Genomic DNA, 24,696 nt, shown 5'->3' on the forward strand with positions numbered 1-24,696 from the left:
TGACCTCTCTTTCCTCCTTCCCCACCCAGCCGGCACCTCACTCCCCTCCCCTGCTCATGAGTGGCTCTGCTCCCTGCTCTTAGCGGACCAGAGTACCAAGTGCCCCCCTGCCTGGCCTCCCCACCCAGAATGCTCTCCACCCAAACTCTGCCCAGGCACAGCCCCCCAACCCAGTGCAAGGGCCGCTCCTTCCTGAAGCCATCCCTGCTGGGTTGGAGGCCCTAGCCCTCTTTCTGTGCTTCTCTTTTGATGGGCAATAGGCGACAGAGCCACCGTGGTGAAATGCCCGATCTCTGTGTCTGGACGCTGAGCTCCATCCCTGGCTCCACTCTTTGCTGGCCATGTGAACATGAGCAATCACCCCCTGTACCTCAGTTTCTCCCTGTAACATGGAGATAGCAGGAGTACTTATCTCCTGGGAGTGCTGTGAGAATACACGAGTGAACCCACATCCAGAGGCCCTGTGGTCCTCCTCTTCCCCACCTGACTCCTCCCAGTCCTGTCCCACCCACGTTCCCCACCCTGTGGAGCCTCGCTTCTACCTCCTGCCCGGGGCTCTCAGCCTACACCAGCGTATGAGTGTCCTGGGGACAAATAACCATGAACCAGGTGGCTTAAAACCACAGTAATGTATCTCCCCCAGTCCTGGGCACCAAAATTCCATGATCAAGGTGTCGGCAGGGCCAGCCGCCTCCACAGCCTCCAGGGGAGAATGCTTCCTGGCCTCTCCAGCTTCTGCTGCTGGCTGCAGTCCTTGGCGTTCCTGGTCTCGCAGCTGCCTCTCTCCAGTCATCGTCACATGGCCTCCTCCCGTGTGTGTCTCCATGTGTCCTCTCCTCCTTTTAGAAAGACACCAGTCATTGGCTAAGGTCTCACACTAACCCGGCGTGACCAGAGCTGCCTCCTCTTCCTCCCCCTGCCTCCACCTCGCCCCCACCCTGCCCTAGGTGCACCAACATCTTAAACAGCAACGGTGAGCTCCGAGGCTTTCGTCCTCGGGATCGGGACGACATGGTGAAGAAAATCATCGAGCCGATGGCTTGCGATGGCCTCCGCACCATCTGCATCGCCTACCGGGACTTCCCTGCAGGCCAGGAACCCGACTGGGACAATGAGAATGAGGTCGTGGGCGACCTCACCTGCATAGCTGTCGTGGGCATCGAGGACCCCGTGCGGCCCGAGGTAGCAACCCCCTTCTCTGTGAGCTGCCCCGGTGACTGTGACCTTGGCCAAGGTTGTCCAGATGTGTGGCCAGCACCTTTCTCCACCCCAGCCTCTGCACGTGGGCTTTGCACCCCAACCTGCAAGGAGAGCCCCGCCCCTTTCCCCCTGGCTTCCCAGGCAGTCATGCTGCTTCCTGCCAGAGTCATAGGTAGAGCAGCCCTGGCTGCCTGCCGGGGTCCAGAAAGGCTGGGGAAGGAAGAAAGGTGGAGGGCAGAGCCTCGGAAGCCTCCAGGGGGTACGGTGACTGTGCCCCAGATCAGACCCTCCCCAGTACTCCTGACCCCTGACACCCACATGGAGGTTCTGTCCTGCCCTCTGGAAGATCCCCCTCCTGCTCAACCTGTGGTGAGAGAAGGTGGCAGTGAGAACCTCGACTCCTGCAGGACTGAGGGACTGGAGGGGGTGGTAAGGGAGAGGAGGAGACGGGGTGACTGAGCGGGGAAGCCTGAAGGGGCACAGGTTTTGGGGGCAGGGTGGGTGGTTCTCGATCGAGGGTTTGGTTGGGGCCACGTGAGATTCGGGACATCCCCGTGGAGGTGTCAAGTGGGCAGGTGGCTGTAGGAGTGGAGCACTCTCAGCAGAGGTCCTGGCGGGTGTGTTGCTGCAACAGAGGCCAGACGGGGAGAGGGTCCTCAAAGGTCACGTAGCTGACACAAGAGCAGAGTGAGCACGGCGTTGACACTGGGAAGTCACCGGAGACCTTGACCTCAGCAGGCTCCATGGCATGGCCGTGTTTGTTGGTCTTTGACGATGGGAGACCCTGGAGAGAGGGAGACTCATGCAGACAGCAGGCCTAAGAGGGAGGGCGCCAGGCTCGGGGCCTTCCCAATGGCACCCACCTTGTGTCAGAAACAGGGCCACCTTGACCCTGCCTACTAACCTGAAAGCACGCATTTATAGGAGCTGCCCTTGAGGGCGTGGGTGTAATTGGGGAGAAGCTTCTGGGCTCTCCTTTGGGAGATACTCCATTCAGAAGACAATGCTTGCCTCATCTAAACACTGGCCATAGGTCACCGGCAATGGAGCAGAGACGGAGTACCTTGAGCTAGGCCTGGGAGAAATGGATGGTGGCAGAGAAGGGGGAGAGAATTCCAGCAAGCAGAACAGGCCAGCAAGCCTGAGAAAGCAGAGCAGGAGGGTGCTGGCCAGGCGAGGCAGGGCGACCCCTGGGGACATGGGCTCAGGCCTTCCCATTCAGGAGCCATCCAATCCCTTCATTGCACCGGGAAGAAACTGAGGCACAGAGCAAGCTGAGTAATAAACTGGTGCTGCCCTTGCATAGACCTGGCTTGCCCGCTTTGTCCTTTGACCTTCCCTTTCTCAATGGAGCCTTTCACCCCTTGCCCACGCCCGGTGGCTGCAGGCCCCTGGGTGCCGTTCAGTGCTGCTCCCTCCTCACACTCCAGACTTTTCCACCCAGCTTGCCGGAGCTCCTGTCAGAGTGTCGGAGGGCTCAGGGCCCAGGCCATTTCTGCACCTGTCAGTAACCAGCCTGCCCACCCCCAGCCGCCTGCCGGGACGGAGGTGCCCCAGGTGTGCAGCCGCCGGAGGCCGCACAGCCCAGGCAGCTGCCAGGCTTCATTCCACAGCCCAGGAGCCGGGCAGGCGGCCCCTCGTTTCTGGTGTAAATATTTGTCAGATGAGCAGAAACTTGGGTCATACATTTAAGGACAGAGGCCTTAGACATGTCTGTAGATCTGAAAGGCAGGACTGGGGTGACTAGCTGCTGGTCCCAGTGAGCCCATTTAGGTCACAAGGCTGCAGCTGTGAGGGCAGTGGTTCTCCTGGTCAGCACACTGCCCCTGGGGTCCCAGATGGGGACATTACTATTTTGTGTGTTCATCTCAGAAAATGTCGAGCACGGGCACAAGTCGTGAGGACGACGTAATGAAGATCTGGCTTCAGTGCTGCCTGGGCAGGCCAGAAGCTCAGGCAGCGAGAGGCCACTGAGGCCTGGTGATGGGCTGTTCGCTGACCATCCAGAAACGGCCTTGGCAGAGGGCCCAGGAAACAGGGACAGCTCCTTTCTGGCTTGAGAGTGGCCAAGAGCAAGTCCAGGTGGCAGATCACAGCAACAGGGCCAGGCTGGGAGGCCAGGCAGATCCCCACGGAGACCAGCCAGCCAGGTGGTGCCCTAGGAGGGAGCATGGAGGGCCCTGCACATCCTGGGCAGCCAGAGCAGGCAGGAGGGCACTTGGGCCTCGGTTAAACTTGCCAGGGTGCTTGGAGGCGTGGGGTGGCTGCAAGCAGAAGGGGGCCGTGAGCTCCGCCCCTTGGGGGTGGTGCGGACAGGCAGGCAGCCGTGGGCCACTCCTGCAGATACCCAGCTGGCTGCTGTGCTGTTGGGCCTTGGGGAGAAGGCAGGGGGCAAGGCCACGCATCCAGGAAGAACAATCTGTCCTATGAGGGAGAGGTCGCCCTCTGGAGAGGGGGTCCTTCCTGACACCCGGCTTGGGGGGCCGAGACTGACCTGCTCCTTCGGGCCTGACCAGCAAGCCTGGAGAAGGAGCCGACCCCCACTGCACTTGAACTGGGTAGTAGCTCCCATGTCTCAGGCTCGGCATGGCCACTTGGTGGCAGCAGAGGGTGGCTTCCAGATGCTTCAGGGATGCTCACTAGAAGGGGAGCTGAATCCCTGTGGCTCGTGACCTCATTATCCAGCACTCCAAGATGCTCATTACTGAGGGCTGCACGATGTCCTTCCCGGCCACTTTGCGTATTTGCTGCATGGATCATAGGGTCACTCTGTTACAACCTGAAGTGAGGGCCCCTCTCTTCTCGCCCCCACTCTCTCCTTGGCTGAGATCGCAACATGTCCCCTCCCCATGGCCTGTGGGGCCACCAGCATGCTGGGGACTCCCAGGTGAGTGTCCTTCCCTGGGGTGTCCCAGCTTCCCAGCCCCAGCCCCTACCATGTGGCTCCTGCTCCTGTGTCCACCCCGCCTGTGCCCAGGCTCCCTAGGCCTGGGGACTGGGACACCCACACACTCTCATGCTCTCCACCTCGGGCTCAGCAACTATCCCCAGGGCTTCCATGCCCAGCCCGTAGGCCCAGGCTCTCAGGGCATCATCTGCCTGACCCAGTGTCACTCTCCTCTGGGCCTGCAGAGCCACAAGCCTCCTTGTTCACTTGGGAACTGTCCTCTCCATCCCCCCATTGCTGGGACGATGGCACCGCCTCCCGGTTGGTCTCCTGGCTTTCCACTCTCAACACCCTTCAGCCTGTTCTCCACTCAGCACTAGAGGGGTCTCTCTCTCCCTTCCTCCAGAACCTAATATGGTGCCTGGAGAGTGCAATGCATGCCACACGGCCGAGGCGAACCTCCATGTGCCCTAGCGAGCGGCAAAGCCTACAGCACCAAGGAAAAGGCCAGTTCCTGAGAAAAATGTCTTAGCTTTTATATTGTAAAGAAAAACAAAGAGCCGGAGGCGAGAGAGAGAGGACCCAGAGCTTGGCCGTAAGTCAGCTGACAGCCGAGCCCCCACCCTGAGGCAGGGGCACAGAGGGCCCGGCCTGCAGTGGGCTCTGCCTCCCGTCGGGAGCCCGCAGGAGGGCAGGGGCAGGAGGCCCTTCCTTGCTCTTCTCTAGAGCTCGCCGCACTGCCAGCCGCCTGCTAACCGGGGCTGGCCCTGGCTCTGCAGCTGGAAAAGGAGGTTGGCAGAGCTGGGCGATTTCTCTGATCACCCAGGTGACTTAGCCAAACACGAGCCCGATGGCGCGCCTCAACAGAACAAAACCTTGCAGTGGCCTCTCCCAGTCCTGCTCGTGCTGTCGGGGTCTGAGTCATTGCTGGTCCCCAAGGCCTGGCACAACCGGGACCCGGCATGGTGCAGGAGGCACTGGAGGAGGCTGGCTAAGGGGCTGAGAAGGACGCCTGTCCTCTGTGGCTGGGTGCCGGTGGCAGGGCAGGCCTGCCATGGTCTGCACCTCGCTGACCTCAGCCCTGCGCACAGGCCCCACCGTGGGGCTACAGGTGTGGCTTCACAGTCAGCTTGGCCAGACCTTGGGTCCTGCGGACTTGACAGACGACACAAAATATGGCTTGCCTTGATGGCCACCCCCCACCCCTGTCGTCTCCTCCAGGTCCCTGAAGCTATCCGCAAATGCCAGCGTGCGGGCATCACGGTCCGCATGGTGACCGGGGACAACATCAACACGGCCCGGGCTATCGCGGCCAAGTGCGGCATCCTCCAGCCCGGAGAGGACTTCCTGTGCCTGGAGGGGAGGGAGTTCAACCGGCGCATCCGCAACGAGAAAGGCGAGGTAGCTCCCTGCCGCCCGCCCGCCCGCAGTCCCCAGTCCTGGCTGCCCCCCACCTGCCCCCGCTCTGCAGCATCCGCCTGCTTCCCTCCAGATAGAGCAGGAGCGGCTGGACAAGGTGTGGCCCAAGCTGAGGGTGCTCGCCCGGTCGTCCCCCACCGACAAGCACACGCTAGTCAAAGGTGAGCGAGCTCCCCCTTCCCGAGGTGACCCCATCGGCTGCTCCCAGACGCCCAAAGCCACTCGCAGAGGGTCTCCAGGGCTTGCCTAGGAAGCCGGGTTCCTCAGCTCCAGACCCATTGCCTCTAGAGACTTGCTCTGTGCCTCTGACCAATTCACTGGCCCTCCCTGAGCCTCAGTTTCCTCATCGGGAAAACAGGGGCAATAATGGAGACACCCTCCGAGGGCTGCTGGGCCAGAGCTCAGCCCTCTTCTGCTTTTAGCACAAGGCCTCCGAAGCCTCTCGCCCCGACCTTGCTCCTCTGCGTGAACAGGACGAGAGGGAAATGCCCAAGCAAATAGGGCCTGTGGAGGCTGGGCCCCCATTGTAACAGATGGGGAAACTAAGGCCCAGGAGCGGGAGACATTTCTCCAAGTCACAAGTGCTGGGCCCCTCCCTCTGCCAAACCACACCACCCTGTGTCATCTCCTACCTGCTGAACAACTCAGCAAGTCTCACCGGGGGACGAGCCGCCAGGACAGGAGGAGGGGGACGGGGACGGGCCAGTCCAACCATGGCCTGGGCACTTGATCCTACAGGTTATGGGGAGCACAGAGGATGGGGGCACTAGGCACGGGTACAATCCCAAAGGGTTTTCAGAGCCAGCCCACCCTCCACAGTTCCCTGGGTCAGGCCACACAAGGCTGTGGTGACAGATGGCACCAGCCCTGCCCTGCCCCACTCTACGTTCCAGGGATTATCGACAGCACCACCGGCGAGCAGAGGCAGGTGGTGGCCGTGACTGGGGATGGCACAAACGACGGGCCGGCCCTCAAGAAGGCGGACGTGGGCTTCGCCATGGTAAGCTGCCCGGTGCCAGCTCAGCGCAGCGCAGCACACGAGGCCTTGTGTCTCACGAACGTTAGCTTCACGTCAGAAAGTGGGAGCGAGTGTTGGGGGTGGGGTTGGAGGGCACCAGAAGGTTCTTTCTCTCACATCCTGGCCACCTGGGCCTGTGTGGGCTCTGCCAGCCAAGGGACACGTGTGTGATGTGTTTAAAGGTATTTGGTGTGATGACACCTGAAGTGACAGTGCGACCTGGAAAGGGGAGCCAGAGGTGGGGGCTCGTCAGGGATCGCACCTGCCTGTCATCACCCACTCCCAGTCCACTCTAAGTGGACTCCTGTCCCCAAATGTGATTAGCAGAGTCCCCAGACAGGCTTTTCCTCTGTGCTTCTTTCCAGTCACTCATTGGAGCTAGTGCTTCCTGTAAAACCCTGACCCCACTGAGCAGGGTGGCCTGGCAGGCGATGCCCACATGGCTGGCCCTGAGCCCAGGGGAGCTGGGCTCAGCCACTGAGGGCAGAGACCTGGCCAGTCCCTCTCTCACCCTGCCTGCCAAAAAGGAGCACCCTTCACCCAGCCCACATTCAGGCCGGTCCTTCCCGAAGCCCGGAACCCAGAGAGGAGACAGAGCCGAAGCCCCAGGTGCTGGGAGAGCCAGGCTGAGCTTCACGGGGCTGGTGGCTCTCAAAGGGCTGGGCCTAGGCCAGGCGAGAGGGCTGAGCAGCCTTGCACGACTGCGGCTGTGCTTGCACCAGGGGACCAGAGCGGCGAGGACGGGGCCCGTCCTGCAGACACCCGCCGTGTGGCAGGGGGACAGGCTCCTCACCCTGCCGAGGCGTCCTCACCCAAGACTCCCAGGCCCCTTAGATAGCAGGCTTCTGTAGAGCACCAAGAATGGATGGAAGGCTGATTGGTGGCCACGTGGCAGCCACTGGGCCTTGTGTGTAAAGCCATGTTGATGGCCACATCATCAGCACCCTCAGTGTTTATGACCAAAGTCCTCCTCACGGTGACATGTGACAGCTCGCTGTTTGTAGCACGAGACGTGTTGGATATAAACAAGTGCTGTTCTCAGCTGGGGGTGGGGGTGGTTATTTGGAAGGAAAGAGTGGACTGGGGGAGCTAAGGAAGGGGTCCCATGGACACTGTGTGTGTGTGTGTGTGTCTGTGTCTGTGTCTGTGTCACCCCCCAGGGCATCGCAGGGACCGACGTGGCCAAGGAAGCCTCCGACATCATCCTGACCGATGACAATTTCACCAGCATCGTCAAGGCGGTCATGTGGGGCCGCAACGTGTACGACAGCATCTCCAAGTTTCTGCAGTTCCAGCTGACGGTCAACGTGGTGGCCGTGATTGTGGCCTTCACAGGCGCCTGCATTACTCAGGTGGGCACCAGGGGCTACCGAGCCCTGTTGAGGACAACTGGGCTCTGCCCCCCGCAATCCATGGGACCTGCAGGAGGCAGCTGGCTTCCCAGGGCAGTGGCTCGGGCCGAGGCTCTCGGGCCTGAGGGCCACACTGGGAGAGCGAGTCTTTTTCCTCTGCTGCAGGATTTTTTAACTGAGATCAAGTTCACATACCAAAAAATTCACCATTTTAGCGTACACAGTTCAGTGGGGTTTTTAGTACATTCACAATGTCACGCAACCATCACCTCTGTCTGATTCCAGACATTTTCATCAGTCCCAAAGGGAAACCCGGACCCATTAGCGGTCACCCTCCATCCGTCTCCCACACCCCGGCACCCACCAAGCTGCTTTCCATCTATATGAATCTGCCTCTTCTGGGCACTTCATGTCAACGGGATCACACAGTGTGTGGCCTTTTGTGTCCTGTGTCTTAGCACAATGTTTTCAAGGTCTGTTCACATTGTAACGTGGGTCCGCATGTCATTCCTTTCCGTGGCTGATGATGGTCCCATTGCAAGAGTGTGCCCAGTTTGTTTACCAGCCATCAGCTGACGCACCTCCCGTCGCCTCCTCTTTGGGGTACTGCGGACAGTGCTGCCGCGAACGTTCACGCGCCGGCTCCTGCGGGGGTGCGCGTCTTCCGTTCTCCCAAGTCTAGACCCAGGAGCGGGGTGTCTGGGTCAACACGGGAACTCTGGCCCTCGCCCTGGGTGGGGGCTTCTCCCTTTCCTCAACAGTCCCCTTCTTCCCGCTGGTGAGTGTCCAGAATTTATTTATCCGCCCTTAGAGAGGGTCGAGTTCGTGGTAGACAAGTAGTTGAATTCCGTGCTGATCAACTCGGTCCTTTTAAAGATTCTTTTTTAATCGAGATAAAATTCGCTTACCATAGACTTCATAACAACCCTTTTAAGGTGTACAATTCAGTGACTTTCAGTACACTCACGGTGCTGTGCAACTATCACTTCTATCTACTTCTAGAACATTCTTATCACCCCAGAAAGACACCCTGTCCCCATTAGCCGTCACTGTCTGCTCCGTCTTCCCCCAGCCCCTGTCCGCCACTCGTCCCCTTGCTCTCTGTGCAGTTGTCAGTTGTGTAAGGCCTTGTGTGTCTGGTTTCTGCGAGGCAGATTTTTAAGCAACAACTCAGAGGTGAGAAGGAAGGTCCAGCTCAGAGTTGCTGCCTCCTCCTGGCCCCGGGCTGTGGGGGACAAGGAGAGCATCCCTCACTCCGCTGTCCCAAATGGCAGCCCTCCCTGACAGGCTGTTTGCAGTCTGGGGTGACTGACGGGGGTCCTCCCCTCCTGCTAAGGACTTCGACCACACCTTCCAGACCAGTGTCACCAGGTGGGAGAAGAAGGGAGGTGGGCATCTGAAAGCCCAGTGAAAAAGCCCTGCTAGCCTAGAGACAGCATAGGGATGGAGATGTCAAGTCGTTATGGGAATGAACTTCTGGTGACACTGACCCCCCCGGAGTTTCCTCCGGCCCGTGGAAGGTGACTGCCTCCCCTCTGCAGGACTCTCCTCTCAAAGCCGTGCAGATGTTGTGGGTGAACTTGATCATGGATACGTTTGCCTCTCTGGCCCTGGCGACCGAGCCGCCCACAGAGTCGCTGCTGCTGCGGAAGCCGTATGGCCGGGACAAGCCCCTCATCTCCCGCACCATGATGAAGAACATCCTGGGCCACGCCGTCTACCAGCTCACCGTCATCTTCACCCTGCTCTTTGTCGGTAGGTTGGCCCCAGCACACAGGAGGCCTTTGGGCGCTGTTGCTGTCCCCTGGGGTTCAGACCCTGTCTGGCACACGTCTGTCCCTACCCCTGAGCCCAGCAGAGGGTGGGACCCAGCAGTTGCTGACCGAATGCTGAATGAGAAGGAACAGATGGACAAGGCGTGCCCCCCTGGCCCGGCCTGCCCCACACCCTCGGCCCTCACCTCCCTGCCAGGCCCCCACTGCATGTGCCCCACCAGGGGTCACAGGGACTGATGTGGTGAAGGAGGATGGCCACTGACACCGGGAGCCCCTAACTCCTTCCCAGCCCCTGACTCTCCTCTCAGGCCCCTGAGTAGCTGTGAAACAGCCCCAGTGTCTTAGCATCTTGGCCACTGCTCTGTAGAGTAGGCAAAGTGGCTCACCCTCCGCCCACACCCAGAGCGGCCATGGGAGCCTTGGGAATAGAGCAGCTCCCAGATCCAGTCACCCACTTAGCCATAGCTGTTACTCCAGGGGACGATGACCAGGGTGCTCGGCTTGAATTTGTGGGAGGATGAAGACCAGCAGAGAAAGGGGAGAGGAGGCGGGGGGCCTGCAGTCAGGCCCGGGGTGGCCAGGGGATGGGGATGCAGGAAGAGGGTGTGCGGCAAGGGCGGAGCCCAGACTGCTGGGGTGAGGACACTCTGCAAGAAAAATGCAGAGCCCGAGGCCACTGGCCATATGGACCAACGTGGAGGGCACACTCCTGGAGAACTGAATCCTGCAGGGCAATGGCTCCTTCTTGGAAGCCTCTCGCCTCTGCCAGCACTGGTGGCAGCTTTCCTGGACGGGGCTTCTGCGTCCTGCACAGGCTCCATTTACCACGATTCCTTCACTCACAGCCAGGGCTTGGTTTGTGGATTGTTCAGTTGGTGGCCTGTCTCCCTTATGTCGGGGGTGCTCTCCAGGTGCCTGGTGATCCTCGACCGTGTGGTTCCATATCCACGTGAGGCTCTTAGAAAGGGCTGGAAGCGGTCGATCGGGTGGCCCGAGTCACCCATCACTGTCCTGCAGTGCCTAGTGAGACTCGGCTTTCAGGCTACATTCCAGGGTGAGCCAGGGAGCAAATTGGAAACTTGGTGTGCAGGGACAGCATTTGCTGAGGGGCAGGACTCACAGTGTCAGTAGCTGGGGGTCCTCTGGGGGAACCTTTCTCTGATTTCTTGAGAGCTGAAGCCTTCGATCGCCTGCTGAGGGCCTAGGCCGGCTGCCCGGTCCTAGGAGCCGGGCAGAGGAGGGGCTAGGCCCTCTGTGCACCCAGCAGCCGTCTGATCCTCCCCAACCCACCCCAGCTCAATCCAAGGCACACATGCCAAGAGATGCACCAAGGTCTGAGAAAAATAAGGACATCTCTTCTTAACTCCTTTCTTCCTGCCCTCAGAGTTCCAGTGCCAGCACCCCCAGGTCCAGTTCTCGGTCTGGTGGGGTCTCAGGACTCTGGTTGAGCCCTAGTTTGGCTGTCTTGGGCCTTGGCTGCGAGTTCGAATTTGTCACCCTGTGGGATAAGAGACTCATGTCAGGAGCTACGCACTGCTGTCTCACTCCTGAGTGATGTGGCCCTGGTCTCATGCTGAGACACTGTGGGGAATGTCGGCCAGCACTGATCTGGCGAGTCCGGCCAGGGGGCTGTGTCCCGCTCAGGGCCCCCGCCCCCCTCACACGCGCCCTGGGCTTGCAGGGGAGCTCTTCTTCGACATCGACAGTGGCAGGAACGCGCCCCTGCACTCGCCGCCCTCGGAGCACTACACCATCATCTTCAACACGTTCGTCATGATGCAGCTCTTCAACGAGATCAATGCCCGCAAGATCCACGGCGAGCGCAATGTCTTCGACGGCATCTTCGGCAACCCCATCTTCTGCACCATCGTGCTGGGCACCTTTGGCATTCAGGTAGGCGGGCGGGTCCCAGGTAGCCCCGGTCACCGTGCCCTCTGTGCGTCTCAGAGCAGGCCTGTTTATGTTCCTGACATCTCCGGGCTTGCCCTGGGTTAGCTGCTGGCTTCCAGAGGGCTTCCGTAAGCCACCATCAGTCCTCCCCGGCTCCCGCTGGATCTGCCATTCCCATTTCTAGCAGTTAGTTCCTAGGTGTGAGAGCACCGTAACTCTAGAAGGTTCTTTTGGAGGTGCCCTCAGTGCCATGGACAGGCTAGTTGGCTCAGCTCTCCAGGATAGGCTACGTACTCTAAAATACAGTGGAACAGAACTGGCTGGTTAGCTAAGGTGGTTAGAGCACAGTGTCAAAACAGCAAGGTCAAGAGTTCTGATCCCCACACCAACCAACCACCAAAATAAATAAATTAAATTAAATTAAAAACAGTGTATCAGTAGAAAATTTGCGGAATAGTAAGGCCACTAGATCAGGGGATGACTGCCATTGAAAGACAGTTTATTCCTCACAGATCCAAGAGGAGGGAGCACGCCCAGCAGGCAGTGATGGGCACATGGGAGAAGTCCAGGCAGAGGGAGACGGGGGGCTGTGGGCTGGAGCCTTCATGGTGCTTTCCTCAGGAAGGAATGGGCAAGGCAGGGTAGGCAGGCTTAGAATTGGCTAGTTTGAATCATTTTATCAGGCTCTAGGGTGTGGGGGCTGTCCCTGATTGTCTGGAACCTGGCCCCGGGTGACTATGGCAGGGAGATCGTGGCCTGGAGTGTGAGAGCCCACTAGAGGAGGTGGTCGGGGTGTGGAGTCTGATTGGTTGGTGTGCATTTGGAAAGCTTGTTTCTGGGAAGAGGTGTCCTCCCAAGGAGGAGGTCGGAGGTAACGAGAGAGACAGGAGGCTGAGGCAGATGACTCGGGCATGTTATGGGGGCATGTTATGGGCCTTGCAGAACAAAGCGTGTCTGGCACATGCGTGCAGTGCGAGTGTTCAAGCTTCAAGTTTGCAGCAGCTGAAAACATGGTCAGTGCAGCTGAACTACACCTGGGGAGGTGGTGCCAGCCAAGCGAGGCTGCCCGCCATCTGTGATGGTACCCTCGGCCTTGCACTTGCTGAGGGAGAAGTGAAGGGAAGAAGCCCAGAGAAAGGACAGCCGGGCCCTCTCCCTGGGAGCATCCCACCTGCCCGGGGGATCCAGCAGCCCCTCCGACTCTGACTGGGATAGGCTGGAAGGCAGGGCAGGCCCGAGGGCTGCAGGATGAGGGGCGGCGCTGGGGACTGCTGTGGCACCCACCCCTCTCCCACCATCTTCTGCAGATCGTCATCGTTCAGTTCGGCGGGAAGCCCTTCAGCTGCTCCCCCCTGTCCACGGAACAGTGGCTCTGGTGCCTGTTTGTTGGTGTTGGGGAGCTGGTCTGGGGACAGGTAAGTGTCTGGTCAGCCCTGCAGATGGCACAGGTGATGAGCAAGATGCCGGGGAATCACGGCAAGCCCGGGACCCCTGCTGCCCCAACTCCCTTCTCCAGAGCCTCGGAGCCTGCACTGTAGCTGGGATGTCACGGGGCCCAGGAAAACCTGCTGCTCCCCTTTTCGTGATAAGAGCAAAAAATGGCCCCTTAAAACTGGGTGGCTTCAGAAATCCCCACATATGTGAAATTAAACAACACCCTGCTAAATAATCTGTGGGGCAAGAGAAAGACTCAAGAGAAGATAGGTAATATTTTTGACCTGAGGGAAAGTGCCAGAACCATGTATCAAGATCTCTGGTGCAGGGAGAAGTTTACAGGACTCGATCATTAGGTCAGAAAGAAACAGCCTGGTGGCTGGAGCTGGTCAGAACACAGGCACGTACGGAGCCAGCCCAGACCACAGGCACACAAGAGGCCTCTGAAAGCATTTCTCTGCAGTTCTAGAACATTGGCAGAGGAAGGTGAGTCTAGGATCAGCTCAGGCTGCCATAACAAAGCACACGGACTGGGTGGCTTAAACAGCATACCTATTTGCCCGCAGTTCTGGAGGCTGGAAGTCCAGTATCAGGGTGGTGGTGGGGTCGGTTTCTGGTGAGGGCCCCCTCCCAGCTTGCAGATGGCGTCTTCTCGCTGTGTGCTCTGCAGTGTCCTTTCGGAGGGTGCTAATTCAGTCGGACCAGGGCCCCACCATGATGACCTCATTTCACCTCGATTACTTCCTTACTGCAAATACAGCCACATTGGGGGTTAGGGCTTCAACATATGAACTTGGGGGGAGACACAATTCAGTCCATAGCAATCTGGGTTTTGTTTCTTGAGCCGCTGGTGTCCCCCTGAGCCGGCCACAGGGGCAGCTGCTCCTGCTGCAGATGCCAAATCTCTTGCTGGGCCCCAGCATCAGTGTCCTTGGGGACAGCCCACCCAGTACCTCATCTCATTATCAGAATTCTCCCAGTCACACTTGGACCTGGCTGCCCCATGGAGTCCATTCACTTCCCACAGCATAGACTCTAACCACAGCCGGCCTTGCCAGTACTGAGAGGTCCTTTTAGTTTTTTTAACTTTTTTCAACTACAAAAACAAAACACGTTTGTGTGAAAAAAATCCAATAGAAGGGAAGCTCTGTGAGCAAGTCCTCCAGCCCCTCCTGGCCACATTCACCAAAGACTCGCTCAGACACAAGACTGACAGGACAATCTGGGCAGGCTGAGACGTGTCAATCCGTTTTCCTCCAGCCGGATCCACCCAGATCATCCCGTCTTGTTCTGGAATTCCAGATGCCTTTCCTTCATCCCTTTCTGCGGCTTCCCCTGCATCCTTCTAGACTACCCCCCCCCCAGCCCTCCCTTCCCCCTTGTCACCTCTCCCTCTGTCCCAGCCCCCAGGGTAAGGCCCTTCTCTAGGCCCACCTTCCCCCAGGACACGTGCTGCCCAGGAGAGACCAGGCGGGAGCTTCCACTTTCCCTGGGGGAGGCGGTCAAAGATGTAGAGAACGTATTGCCTCCCCTAGGGCTTTCCTGGGGGCCGGTCACATGGACATGCAGTGTCCACGTGGCCAGCCTCAGCCTCCAGCCCCTCTGGAGGTCGAGCTGATACTTCATGGCCCAAGCCCCTGCACTCCATGAATCACACTGTTAGCATAGCCCCCCAGAAACAACACTCCCCTCAGGCAGAATGTTCCAGGGGCTCAGAGGTCCCCTCCCAGGAGCCGGAGCAGGGGCCACACCTGTCTTTACTGTTCTGGCTCTCCCTGACCTTTGACTAGTTGGGGCTCAATGGAGGAGGCACGGGCCCCGCACCCGGGAGCCCCCGGCCACCTCAGCGGCTGCTCTCGCTTCGCCCCCCTTGCTGAGACATGGAAAGCAGCACCCTTCAGAGGAAGGAGGCTGGCGTCTCTGTCTGGAGAGCAGAACGTGGCACCAGGCAGGGGAGCCAGTGCATGCAGCCTTGGGGTCCAGGAAAAGGTGCCCATCCCCAAGTCTGCCCACAGCAAAGAGGAAACAATGCACCAGCCTCAGTCTGCGTTGGAGGGCAGCTGGGGAGCGGGGGTCCCTTCCCGACCCCGGTCCTGCTCTCATGGCCACTTCCGCTTGCTGTCCCTTGGCTATGACTCTCCACAGGTCATCGCCACCATCCCCACCAGCCAGCTCAAGTGCCTGAAGGAAGCAGGGCACGGGCCTGGGAAGGACGACATGGCCGACGAGGAGCTGGCCGAGGGGGAGGAGGAGATCGACCACGCCGAGCGCGAGCTCCGCCGGGGCCAGGTCCTCTGGTTCCGGGGCCTCAATCGCATCCAGACGCAGGTAAGCCGCCGCCACCGCCACCGCTGCCGCACGGTCTCTCGGGGAGACAACGGGCGCCCTGCACCCGGGGCCAACAGGGAGACGCTGTGGCCTTGCTACCAAAATCCCCAAAGCAGTCGCTAGTCTCCCCTTGTCATCTCCGGGCATGCCTGCCAGTGGCTGTGGCACTGAGATCTCCTGCCCCTGACACCTCCCTCAGAGCCCAGGTCCCCCCACAGCAGGCACGGACCAGCGCCGTCCGCATAACTGCTGGGCTCGCTTTACTTGGTGGGAATGGCCCCAGGTCATGAGCAGGTGACATTCTTGGGAAGAGATGCCCATTTCAAGTAGGTTTTGGTGAGCTCGGTGTTAATGGGATTATACTGTAAATACCGTGGAAAGAGTTAATTTGGGAAGTGGACTCTGGCCACTGAGCTGCTTCTTTCCGTTCATCCGAGTGTCTGACACCAGGGCTGGCCAAGGCCGTCCACTACAGTCGTCCGTAAAGTCAGACGGCTTCACAGGAGCCTGTGTGCCAGAGCGGCCTGCTCTCTGTCCCATCCCTTCCTCACCAACCTTCTTGCCAGAATGTTCCATACTCGCTGTCTCGCCACATCCTTCCCATGTACTCTCTCGAGATCCTGCTGTGGCCTAGCGTCTGCCACCACCCCCAGAAACGGTCCTCGCCAAGGCCACCTTCTGGCTCCTGGGGCTGGGTGGTCCCTGATTCCTCCTGCCTGGCCTGTCAAGGGCCCTCCTACCCTGCAGCCCTTCGTTCGGCTTCTCCTCAGCCCTGCCTGCCCGGCCCCATGGGTGCCGGTCTCCCACCGGCACATTCCCCACGGCCCCCCCTCCCCAGCACCTCTCATGCGCCATCTCCTCCTCCAGGAAGGCCCAGTCCCCCTTCTCTTGGGTGATGCTCTGATTCAGGGCCCCCAGTCCCACTGGCCCTGACATGGGTCCAATTGCTTCTCCTCCCTGCGGTCCTTCCAGAGTAAAGGACACCACCATGCACTGTGTAAGCCACCAGCAGCAGCTGAGGCAGGACCGCCCAGCCAGGCCCCCCAGGAGTCTGTCTGGGCAGCTTTCTGGAGCAGGACCTGAGGCCACACCCCTCCGCAGTGTCTGCCTCCAGACTGTCTGTCCCACACCACCAGGGGCTGTCCTCAGTGCCCTGGGTCTGGTGTGTCCTCCCAGTGACCTCGTGGGGCCCGGCCTCCCATCTGCTCTGCTTGCCTTTGCTCGGCTGGCCCTCCAAGGCCGCCCTCTGCACCAGGGCCTGTGCAGCCTCTCTCCACTGTCCTAAGGATGAAGTCCAGGCTCCTGACCATGGCCTTCAAGCCTCTGCCTCTTGGCGTGGCCTCACGACTGCCCACAGCCCTATACCCCTGGCTGCCTTTCCAAGTGTGTGCTCTGCTCGCCCAGGCCGCTGCACCTCCACGCTTGCCGCTGTCCAGGCCCCAAAATGCCCTAAGTGAAGGCATTTTGTAACCTGCTACCTCCCCTGTGTCCCCTTGGGACCCCCTCCTCATGCTACAAAAGCCCGCTCAAAGGCCACCAGCCTTGCAAAGCCTCCTCAAACTTCACTCAGTTCTGCCACCATGGGCCATCAGTGCTCCCAGCCCAGGGCACTAGAGTCCAGGCATATCAGAATGCCCTGGGGGACTTTTCAGAACTGCAGAGTCTCAGGCCCAGCCCCACAGACCAGGATCCTGCAGGATAGGTGAAGTGGCACCAAAGAACTCCCCGTTTAAGGAGCTCCCCAGGGTTTCCAGGGGCTTCTCCAGCTGAGAACCAGGAGACTGGGCTGGTGCCAGAAGCACCTGACCCAGTGTGGCCAGGGAAGGCTGTCTTAGGTCGGGACTCTGAGCAGCGTTAGCTCAATCCTGGCCTGGCCGGATCACAGAGAGAGCCAGACGGCTTAAGTCTCTCCTCCCAAGTGGGGGCGCCCGGGACAGGTTGGGGCATAGCACAGGCCATGTCTTCTTGTTCCCGGCAATCAACATTCATGTGCTAAAGTCAAAACACGCCTCCCAAGGCTCTCCTGGCCACCCAACTGTGCCTTCTACTACAAGACTGTGCCTGTGAGGCCGTGCCCCTGCCCCGCCCCTGTTCTGGCTCTGGTCTGTTGTCCCCTTGTTCTGCTGCAGAGCCCAGAGTTGGCCCGAGCCTTGGGGGGAGGGCACAGCAGGACCTTGCTCCTCAGCAACTCATTTCACTTCCATCAGTGCAACCTAAGACAGCGGCCCCACCCTGATCTGAGGTGGCAGTGTGTCCTGGGTCTCCCGTGTGCCCATATGCTCTTGGACCTGCCACTGCAGCTTGGCTAGTAGAAGTGGGTCCCATCACTTCGGGTCTTGGAGTTTGGGGTCATTCCACCTGTTGGTGCCTATGTAGACACTGACAGGTCAGGTCCCTGCTTTATGCACGAGGAAATGGAGCCCAGAGGGAAGGGACTTGCTCAGTGTCACACAGTGACAGCGAGGACCAGCCAGGCCCATGTCTCCCATACCTGGCCCAGAGCACACGCCTTTCCCCTCAAAAAGCCACTCTGATTCCTCTATGGGATCTTGACCCGTGCGGCTTTTGAGTTTGACTTTGTCGTATCGAATTCACCATGCTTCTCAAGAATGCTGAACCAATCGTTATTTTATCTCAACTTTTTAAGAGTGTCCGCTCTGTGTGACTCAAAATACCTTCTTGAAAAACAGAAGTAAATCCTGGGAGAAGCCCTCAGGCTGTGTGTATGCCCTAAGCCAAGACAAACCTTTTCCAGGCAGCCAGCCCCAGATTTCTGGACTTCGTGAGCCACAAATATCTCCCCAGATTTCGGAGGCCAGCACAGCTTTTTATGTTGCTAAGTGAAGGCATTTTGTAACCTGCTACCTGCTCTCACCATCGTTTCATACTAACATATCCACGCAGCAGACGGATAGGGTGTCACTGCAGAATAAAAGAGCGTCCTTCGAACCCAGAACCTGTAGCTTTTTTAAGTGTTCATGACTTGGTCTTTCTGTTTTGCATTCCATTATAAGCCAGTGAGAAACTTCACCAGCGACTGGGCCTTATTCCTGGCCCAGCATTTGGTCTTGGGTGAGGGGCGGTGATGATGGAGGTATTTCCACTGATACGGTTGTCCCATCGGGACACCAGGTGGAGCCAGGTGAGGCCAATGCAAATCAGAAGCAGGAAAGTCTTTCTCACCCTCATCACCTTGGCCACAGCAAGAGTCCTCCCTTGAGAGAGACTAGTCTCCACACGCTTAGAAACGTCTAAAGCTAGAGGGGAGATGCCCCAAGAGCCTGTGACGCTGTCACATCAGTCATCTCCCTTCCATGCGCTGACATGCTGGGCGTGTGCCTGCTCACGTGTGTGCAGGTCCCTACCGGCCCCTTCTCATGAATAAGCAGGTGTGCTGGGCACACGGGGACCGAGCAGTTCGGGTAGAAGGACGGTGAATCTTTTCCGTGCATCTTCATTTGGGCTGGCGTGGGGGAGTCTTAACACTCACACTGCCTTCCTCCAAGAAGCCCTGGCCCACGCCAGACACCCGGCTGAGCCTGGCGGCCACCACGTAGCCACTGCAGGGCTTGGGGTGGGGAGCAGCTAGCGAGTGGGCTTCGGGCTCCAGAAATGCATGCTGGCTTCGCTGCTCACATCATCCAGTGAACCATATGGCACTTTGCAGAAATCAGATCAACCCTCTAAGGCCAAAGATTCCCCACCCCCGACTGAGGTCATTTGCAAAGAAAGAGCCAGAAGTGTGCACCCCACAAAGTGTAGACATGGTCTCCTGATGGGGGGACACTCAATGTGGCCACTGGGCCACAGTTCCTTGGGACCCCACTGCCTGTGCATCATCTGTCCCCAGGCTCCTGCACGATAGACAGAAGTCTCCACTCTAGTCAAAAGCAGAGTGAGGAATTTCAGAGACGCGGGGTCAAGGGATCCCAGCAGGTTCATCCACAGGCGCCCCTGCGGCTCTCAGTTCCTGCAGACCCACGCGCCTTCCAACCTCCGGGAGACGTAAAGAGCGGGGCCGATCCTTCCAGCCTCTCTGCCCGCCTCCCCTCCATGCCCCCACCCAGTTACTTGGATGAGTGGCAGAACTGGAGTGACAGCCACCCCTTCCACCGGAGCAGGGCAGGCACGCCTAGGGAGAAGCAGTAGATCCCCCCTGCTTAGGACAGTAACTCCCTACGGGCCCAGGGGAGGGCCCTGTCCCCGAGCTTATTGAGGAATGCAGCCATGGGGACTTTGGTTTCTAATGGGAGCGTGGTGTCCCATCCCTCAGGTGTGTTGGGGCGGAAAAAAGGTTGAGCACTATGCAGTAGGATAACACAGTATCGCCCGACACAGGTACTTACTGACGAGTGGCTTGCATGCACATATCGTGAATGCAAATGACCGTTTCTGAAGTGTTTGCAGTGTCCCCTGGTGTGTAACCCCCTCCCCTCCCTACCTCGTGACCACTCATCATTTGCTCAGCAAACCCTCTCTCGGTGGGTGACACGGAGGCCAGCCTCGGTCACGGCTGACCTAGACGAGGCTTTGCTGTCACGATATGTGCCCAGTGCGGCCCCCCCTCGCCCAGCCCCAGCCCCGCAGGAGCCGGGACAACAGTGCAAGCCAAACTTTATCTCGTTTTCTCTCCCACAGATGGAGGTAGTGAGTACCTTCAAGAGAAGCGGTTCATTTCAGGGTGCTGTGCGCCGGCGGTCTTCGGTCCTCAGCCAGCTCCATGACGTAACCAATCTTTCTACCCCCACTCACCTAATTCTCTCTGCTGCCCATCCCGCCAGTGCTGCTGGGAGTGAGTCTTGAGTTCCCTTTACTCTCATAAATGGCCTCTCTGGGGAAGAAAAAGCCTCCCCAGCTCTGCCTTCTCTTTTTTCCAGTCTTGCACTTGCGCTCACCGTGCTTTGCCGTTCTTTCTTACCGCCCCGTCCAGTCCTTCCCGCCCAGACGGTGTGTCTCTCCAAAGCCATATTCTCTTATGAAATGTACCAACCTATGGCACGTCCGGATCTTCTGCTCTTTGTTTGGTTTTTGGGTTTGCGTGTAGTGCTCCTTCTGCCATTGGTTTTCTTTTCTTGAACTTGTCTGCACTTGCCGATGGTTCTTCATGAACTTGGGCCGCTCTGGTGGTGTCTGGTGTCAGGCTGGGCCTTGCTCGGTGCCCTGTGGTGCAGCGGATTTGGAAGTGCGCGGGCTCAGGGCTGCTTCCCGGGGCTGGAGGGGAGGCCAGTGCCTTTCTGGCATCATTTGCAGTGGAAGAACGCAGTTTCTGGCATTCTCCTTGAGGTTGTTTCCAAAGGATGCTGCTGCCACCTGTCCCCAGGCAGCCTCAGTGGCCAGTCACTCCCGCGCAGGTGGTGCCCACCCCGCAGGCCCTTGCCCCAAGCCCTCGGATGTTAGAGGTGCCCCGGGAGCTGGAGCTCACAGGCCGGGCCCACACTCAGCTCCATCTCCATTTGTTCCCGAAGCACCTTTGCTCTTTCCCAACAGGCCTCAGGACTGGAAGGTCTTACCCGATCTGGTCCACATTCTCTCTCCTCCTTTCTCTGAGAAGCCGGGAAAAATCGATTCCCTTCTATACGTTTCAGTGAAAAGTTTCCACCATGTTGGTCACATTTTAAAGAGAACCCAGGGGCTGTCCTACGGAGGTAGAAAGCTCCACAATTGCTCACATCTTTTTACAAAGACAGAGGAAGGCCACCAGACCTCTGAGCCTGCCGCTGCACAGTCCCCCCAACCGGAGAGAATGCAGAGGACCGTGCAGGCCCCCACCCCCGCAGGCAGCCTGCTTTTTGTAACAAACTCAAGAGATTTCAAAAACCAAACAGTAAACTTTCGAGTATGAGCCCAGAGCCCTTGCCAGGATGCTTCGATGTCCCTCTTTTCCTTTCCTTCCAGTGAGCCCCGCAGCCCTCCCCTCCGTGACCACGCCACTCCCACGCAGATGGGGCCTTAATGACGCCTTTTTCCCATCACAGACTCTTCGAGTTTCCTCTTGCTTGATTTCTTTTCTTTTTCTTTTTTTTAGGAACTGGTAAGAGGTCCCCGGTGGGGGGCGACCCTTCTCTTGCTTAGGCTGTCATGTCGGGCTACTCTGCCCTTTTAGGAAGGGGTGAGGCCCGCCCCAGGCCCCACTCGGGATCAGCACACACGTGCACACACACATACACCCCTTCTCCAAACCACAGGCCACACATATCTGCAGTTTTCTTGCACACTCACTGGGCTACCCATCCTGGCCACAAATATTGGCCTACACCATTGCCATTGGCCCCAGAGAGGCCAGCAGGAAGCTCTGGCAAGTCTGTTAAGGACAGAAAGGGAGCGTGGCCTCCAGGCGCCTTGGCCAGGGCCCGGCTGGGCAGCAGCACCCTCCTTCCTGGGAACGGAGGGACCCAAGCAGGCGTGGGTGGTCCCCAAGGGCTGTGAGGATCTGCCCCCGGCCCCTCCTTCCCCTCGACTTCCTCCATGTGTTTCTTTGCCATCTTTCTCTGTGCCTCCCGTCTGTCCATCTGGCCATCTGCCATCTGTCGAGGGGGACGCAGCGGACATGGTCTCACTCTGCACACCCCTCAAGCCTTCTCCACAGCTCTGGCCTTGTCCCCACCCCCACCCCAAGCCAGCTCCTTGTCCCACTCCAGGGCCAGCCCGGCCTTGGTGGCCCCTCCTCGCCGCTCTCCTGTCTTGGTGGCCCCCTCCCTCCCATCTCCAGCACCCAGCAGTGCCCGGTAAGTACAGTGGGAGAGATGCCACCCCTCCCGCTGTTCACGAGCCATCCCATGGGGACCTAGGTAGCAGCTGGCGGAAGGAAGGAGCTGTCCCGTCCACACTGTGCACTGCCAGGCGAGGGGCGGGTGGCAGAGCCTTCTGAGGAGGTGCTGATGCGGAGGCCCAGGGCTCCCGTGTCCCAACCGGCCTGCAAAGCAGCAGCACCTCAGCAAGGACCTCGCTGTGGAGGAAGATGCTGCTCAGGGAATCTGCTTCCAGAAGCCGCCAACCAAAACTGCTTCCTGCCATCGTCACCGTGCAGCAGGTGGCTATAGAACTCAGAACCCAACCCCCACTGCGAGCTTCAAAGACCCCAAGGAATCACAGAGCCCAGCACCCTCATCTTACCAATCAGGGAAGGCGGGTGCCCACAAGAGCCAGGACCTGCCCGGGGCCCCTTAGGCAGCCAGGCCTGGCAGAGCGGGGACTAGCCCCAGCCCTCACCCCTTCCTTGGAACTTTCCAGCGGGTGGAGCTGCTCAGAAGGCAGGCCACAAAGGAGCTTCCCTAGATGAGAGTGGCATTGTGCCCGGTGCTGTGGCCACAGGCTGCCCCAGCAAGGCCTGAAGGTTCCTTAAGTCACCAGGTTTCCTAAGGAAAACCCACGGTTTCATACATGAGGAATTTTCTCCTCTTCGCCTGCTCCAGGCCAGTCTGCCTTTCAGCCTACCGGGAGTCAGGAGCCTTTCAGGGGACCGTGCCTGCAGCTTTCAGGGCACTGAGGGGCCTCCTGTTCAGACTCATTCCAACTAAGGCTCTCAGGCTCCCCAGGGGGAAGGGCCAGAGGGAGAGGAGAGACCACCCCTCGCCCGGGTTGACCACGCTTTCTAGCCTCCCACACTGCATGCGCACACACGCCTTTGCTGCTTTGGGACTCAGGAGTCCCGGCACTGTCCCCACTCCCTTCTTTGCCCACAGACAGCACTGCTCCAGGATGGTCTCCACTGCTCCTCCTCTGCCCAGCCTGGTGGCCATCCCCCATCATGGCCATTTCATTCACAACCTTCCCAGCTCAGGGGGTAGTGCCTTCTCCTCAACAGCTGCCACCTCATTTCATGTGACCTGGGACATGGTCTTGAGGCCGGCCCACCTGGGCAGCTCTGGAAAGAGGCTTCTTTAACAACCACCTTAAGTTTTCCCACCTTAGCCACACACCCACACACCCGTGCTGCAGGAAGCTCAGCATCACTGTCCCAGATGGGTGTCCCCAATCCTTTCTAGCATCCCACGCCAAACTGTGGCCGGAGATGGGGCATTCCAGTCACTTGGATTTACCTAAGAGCAGCAAGCCTAGGGCTCTGCACACTTGCCTCCAGATGGGAACAGGAGGGTGTGAGGTCACTGGAAAAGCAAACACAGACCCATGGGGACACACAGACACACCCCAGCCCCTCCACAGCTGCACATCTGAAATCTGCTCCCTACCAGTTCACCCTGATGGCCCTCCCATTCCGACTGGCAGCCAAGCCTGGCCTGTCCTTCCTGTAGTCACACTGGGCCTCCATACTCGAATGTTTACTGTCGCAGTAGGTCAGGAGGTGGCTCCTGACCCAGCCCAGCAAAGAGGCGGGGGGACAGAGAGGTCGCAATTGGTCCAACATGCCCAGGGGGGCTCCCTCAGGCCTGGATCATTCTGATTAACCATGCCAGAACCAAATCACAACAGTTGCTTTATTTTAATTGGCTTTTGCAACCTGAAAACCTTGTGTCCAACAGGGCCAAACTGGGCTGCGTGAGCACCCACAGCTTTCCTTGGACGTGCCTTCCAGAGCACAGGGAGACATGTCCGTCACTCGCTCACAGCCCATGGTGGAAGGAACTTGGTAAAGTGAAAACATCTTGTTTTCCGCAGTTTGCTCCTTTCTCAGGAAGTTCATTGATTTTGAGCCCAATCTCTCCATTTGCATTTCTGGGAATAGCGTATTGGCATTTTTTCTCAGATATTTGACAGTGTGCACATGGCCTCCACACTAGAAACAGTATCAGCTCCTCCAATGAGGGCCCTTCCCTGCCCCAAGCCTTCCTGGAAGCACGCCCTATTGCAGGAGAACCACCCTGCAGGCAATTCCTAAAGCCTCCACCAGAAAGCAGCCTAGGGCAGCCCCCAGAACCCCTGCTGCGAGCCCCTTTCCCCAGCAGGCACCTCGCGCACTGCCACTCGGGCTGGGAGCCAGGGAGCTCCCACACCCTGCAGCTGGCTTGGCCAGGGCGAGAGGCCAGGGCTCAGGTGCAGCTTCTTAGTCCTCTTTAGCCCGACCAGGTAAGACTAGGCGCTCAGCTGCTGATGGCAGGAGCACAAGTCCGGCCTTGCACGATCCTGGGCACAGAACTCACCAGCCTTTAGCAGTTCCAGCTCCACACAGAGCTGTGTCTCTAGTTTCTGACTTTTGGTTCAATCCTTCGGTGAAAAGGCCAACTCGAGCTTGCACTTTGATTTTTCCTAAGTCAAGCAGACGATGTCCCCCTGGGAGGACAGGGCCCTTCCCCTGCTGTCGCCCCCCACACACAAGTGAGGCCCAAGCCATCTTTCCCTCAATTTTCAGGCCTTCTGAGCTTGGTTTCTCATTGCCTGAATGGATTGATGTATCATATGGCCACAGGCTCTTGATGACATCTTCCTGGGTCACTT

General features: G+C 58.8%; 1 protein-coding gene across 8 annotated transcripts in view; it reads left to right on the forward strand.

Annotated features, from left to right (window-relative positions):
- ATP2B3 (ATPase plasma membrane Ca2+ transporting 3) overlaps positions 1-24,696 on the forward strand; it is a 46,408-nt gene that overhangs the window by 15,941 nt on the left and 5,771 nt on the right. For 2 of the 8 annotated variants that reach the window (XM_063084172.1, XM_063084173.1), the window contains 10 exons: positions 948-1,182; positions 5,309-5,488; positions 5,580-5,667; positions 6,400-6,506; positions 7,685-7,876; positions 9,418-9,631; positions 11,333-11,544; positions 12,849-12,956; positions 15,121-15,303; positions 19,942-20,028. In XM_063084172.1, the coding sequence (XP_062940242.1) occupies positions 948-1,182; positions 5,309-5,488; positions 5,580-5,667; positions 6,400-6,506; positions 7,685-7,876; positions 9,418-9,631; positions 11,333-11,544; positions 12,849-12,956; positions 15,121-15,303; positions 19,942-20,028 (1,606 nt within the window). Of the gene's footprint in view, positions 1-947; positions 1,183-5,308; positions 5,489-5,579; positions 5,668-6,399; positions 6,507-7,684; positions 7,877-9,417; positions 9,632-11,332; positions 11,545-12,848; positions 12,957-15,120; positions 15,304-19,576; positions 19,642-19,941; positions 20,096-24,696 lie in introns of those variants that run through there. The other 6 variants (XM_063084176.1, XM_063084177.1, XM_063084174.1 and 3 more) reach the window with 4 other exon arrangements.

The sequence above is a fragment of the Cynocephalus volans genome, chromosome X (genome assembly GCF_027409185.1).
Source record: "Cynocephalus volans isolate mCynVol1 chromosome X, mCynVol1.pri, whole genome shotgun sequence".
Lineage (NCBI taxonomy): Eukaryota > Metazoa > Chordata > Mammalia > Dermoptera > Cynocephalidae > Cynocephalus > Cynocephalus volans.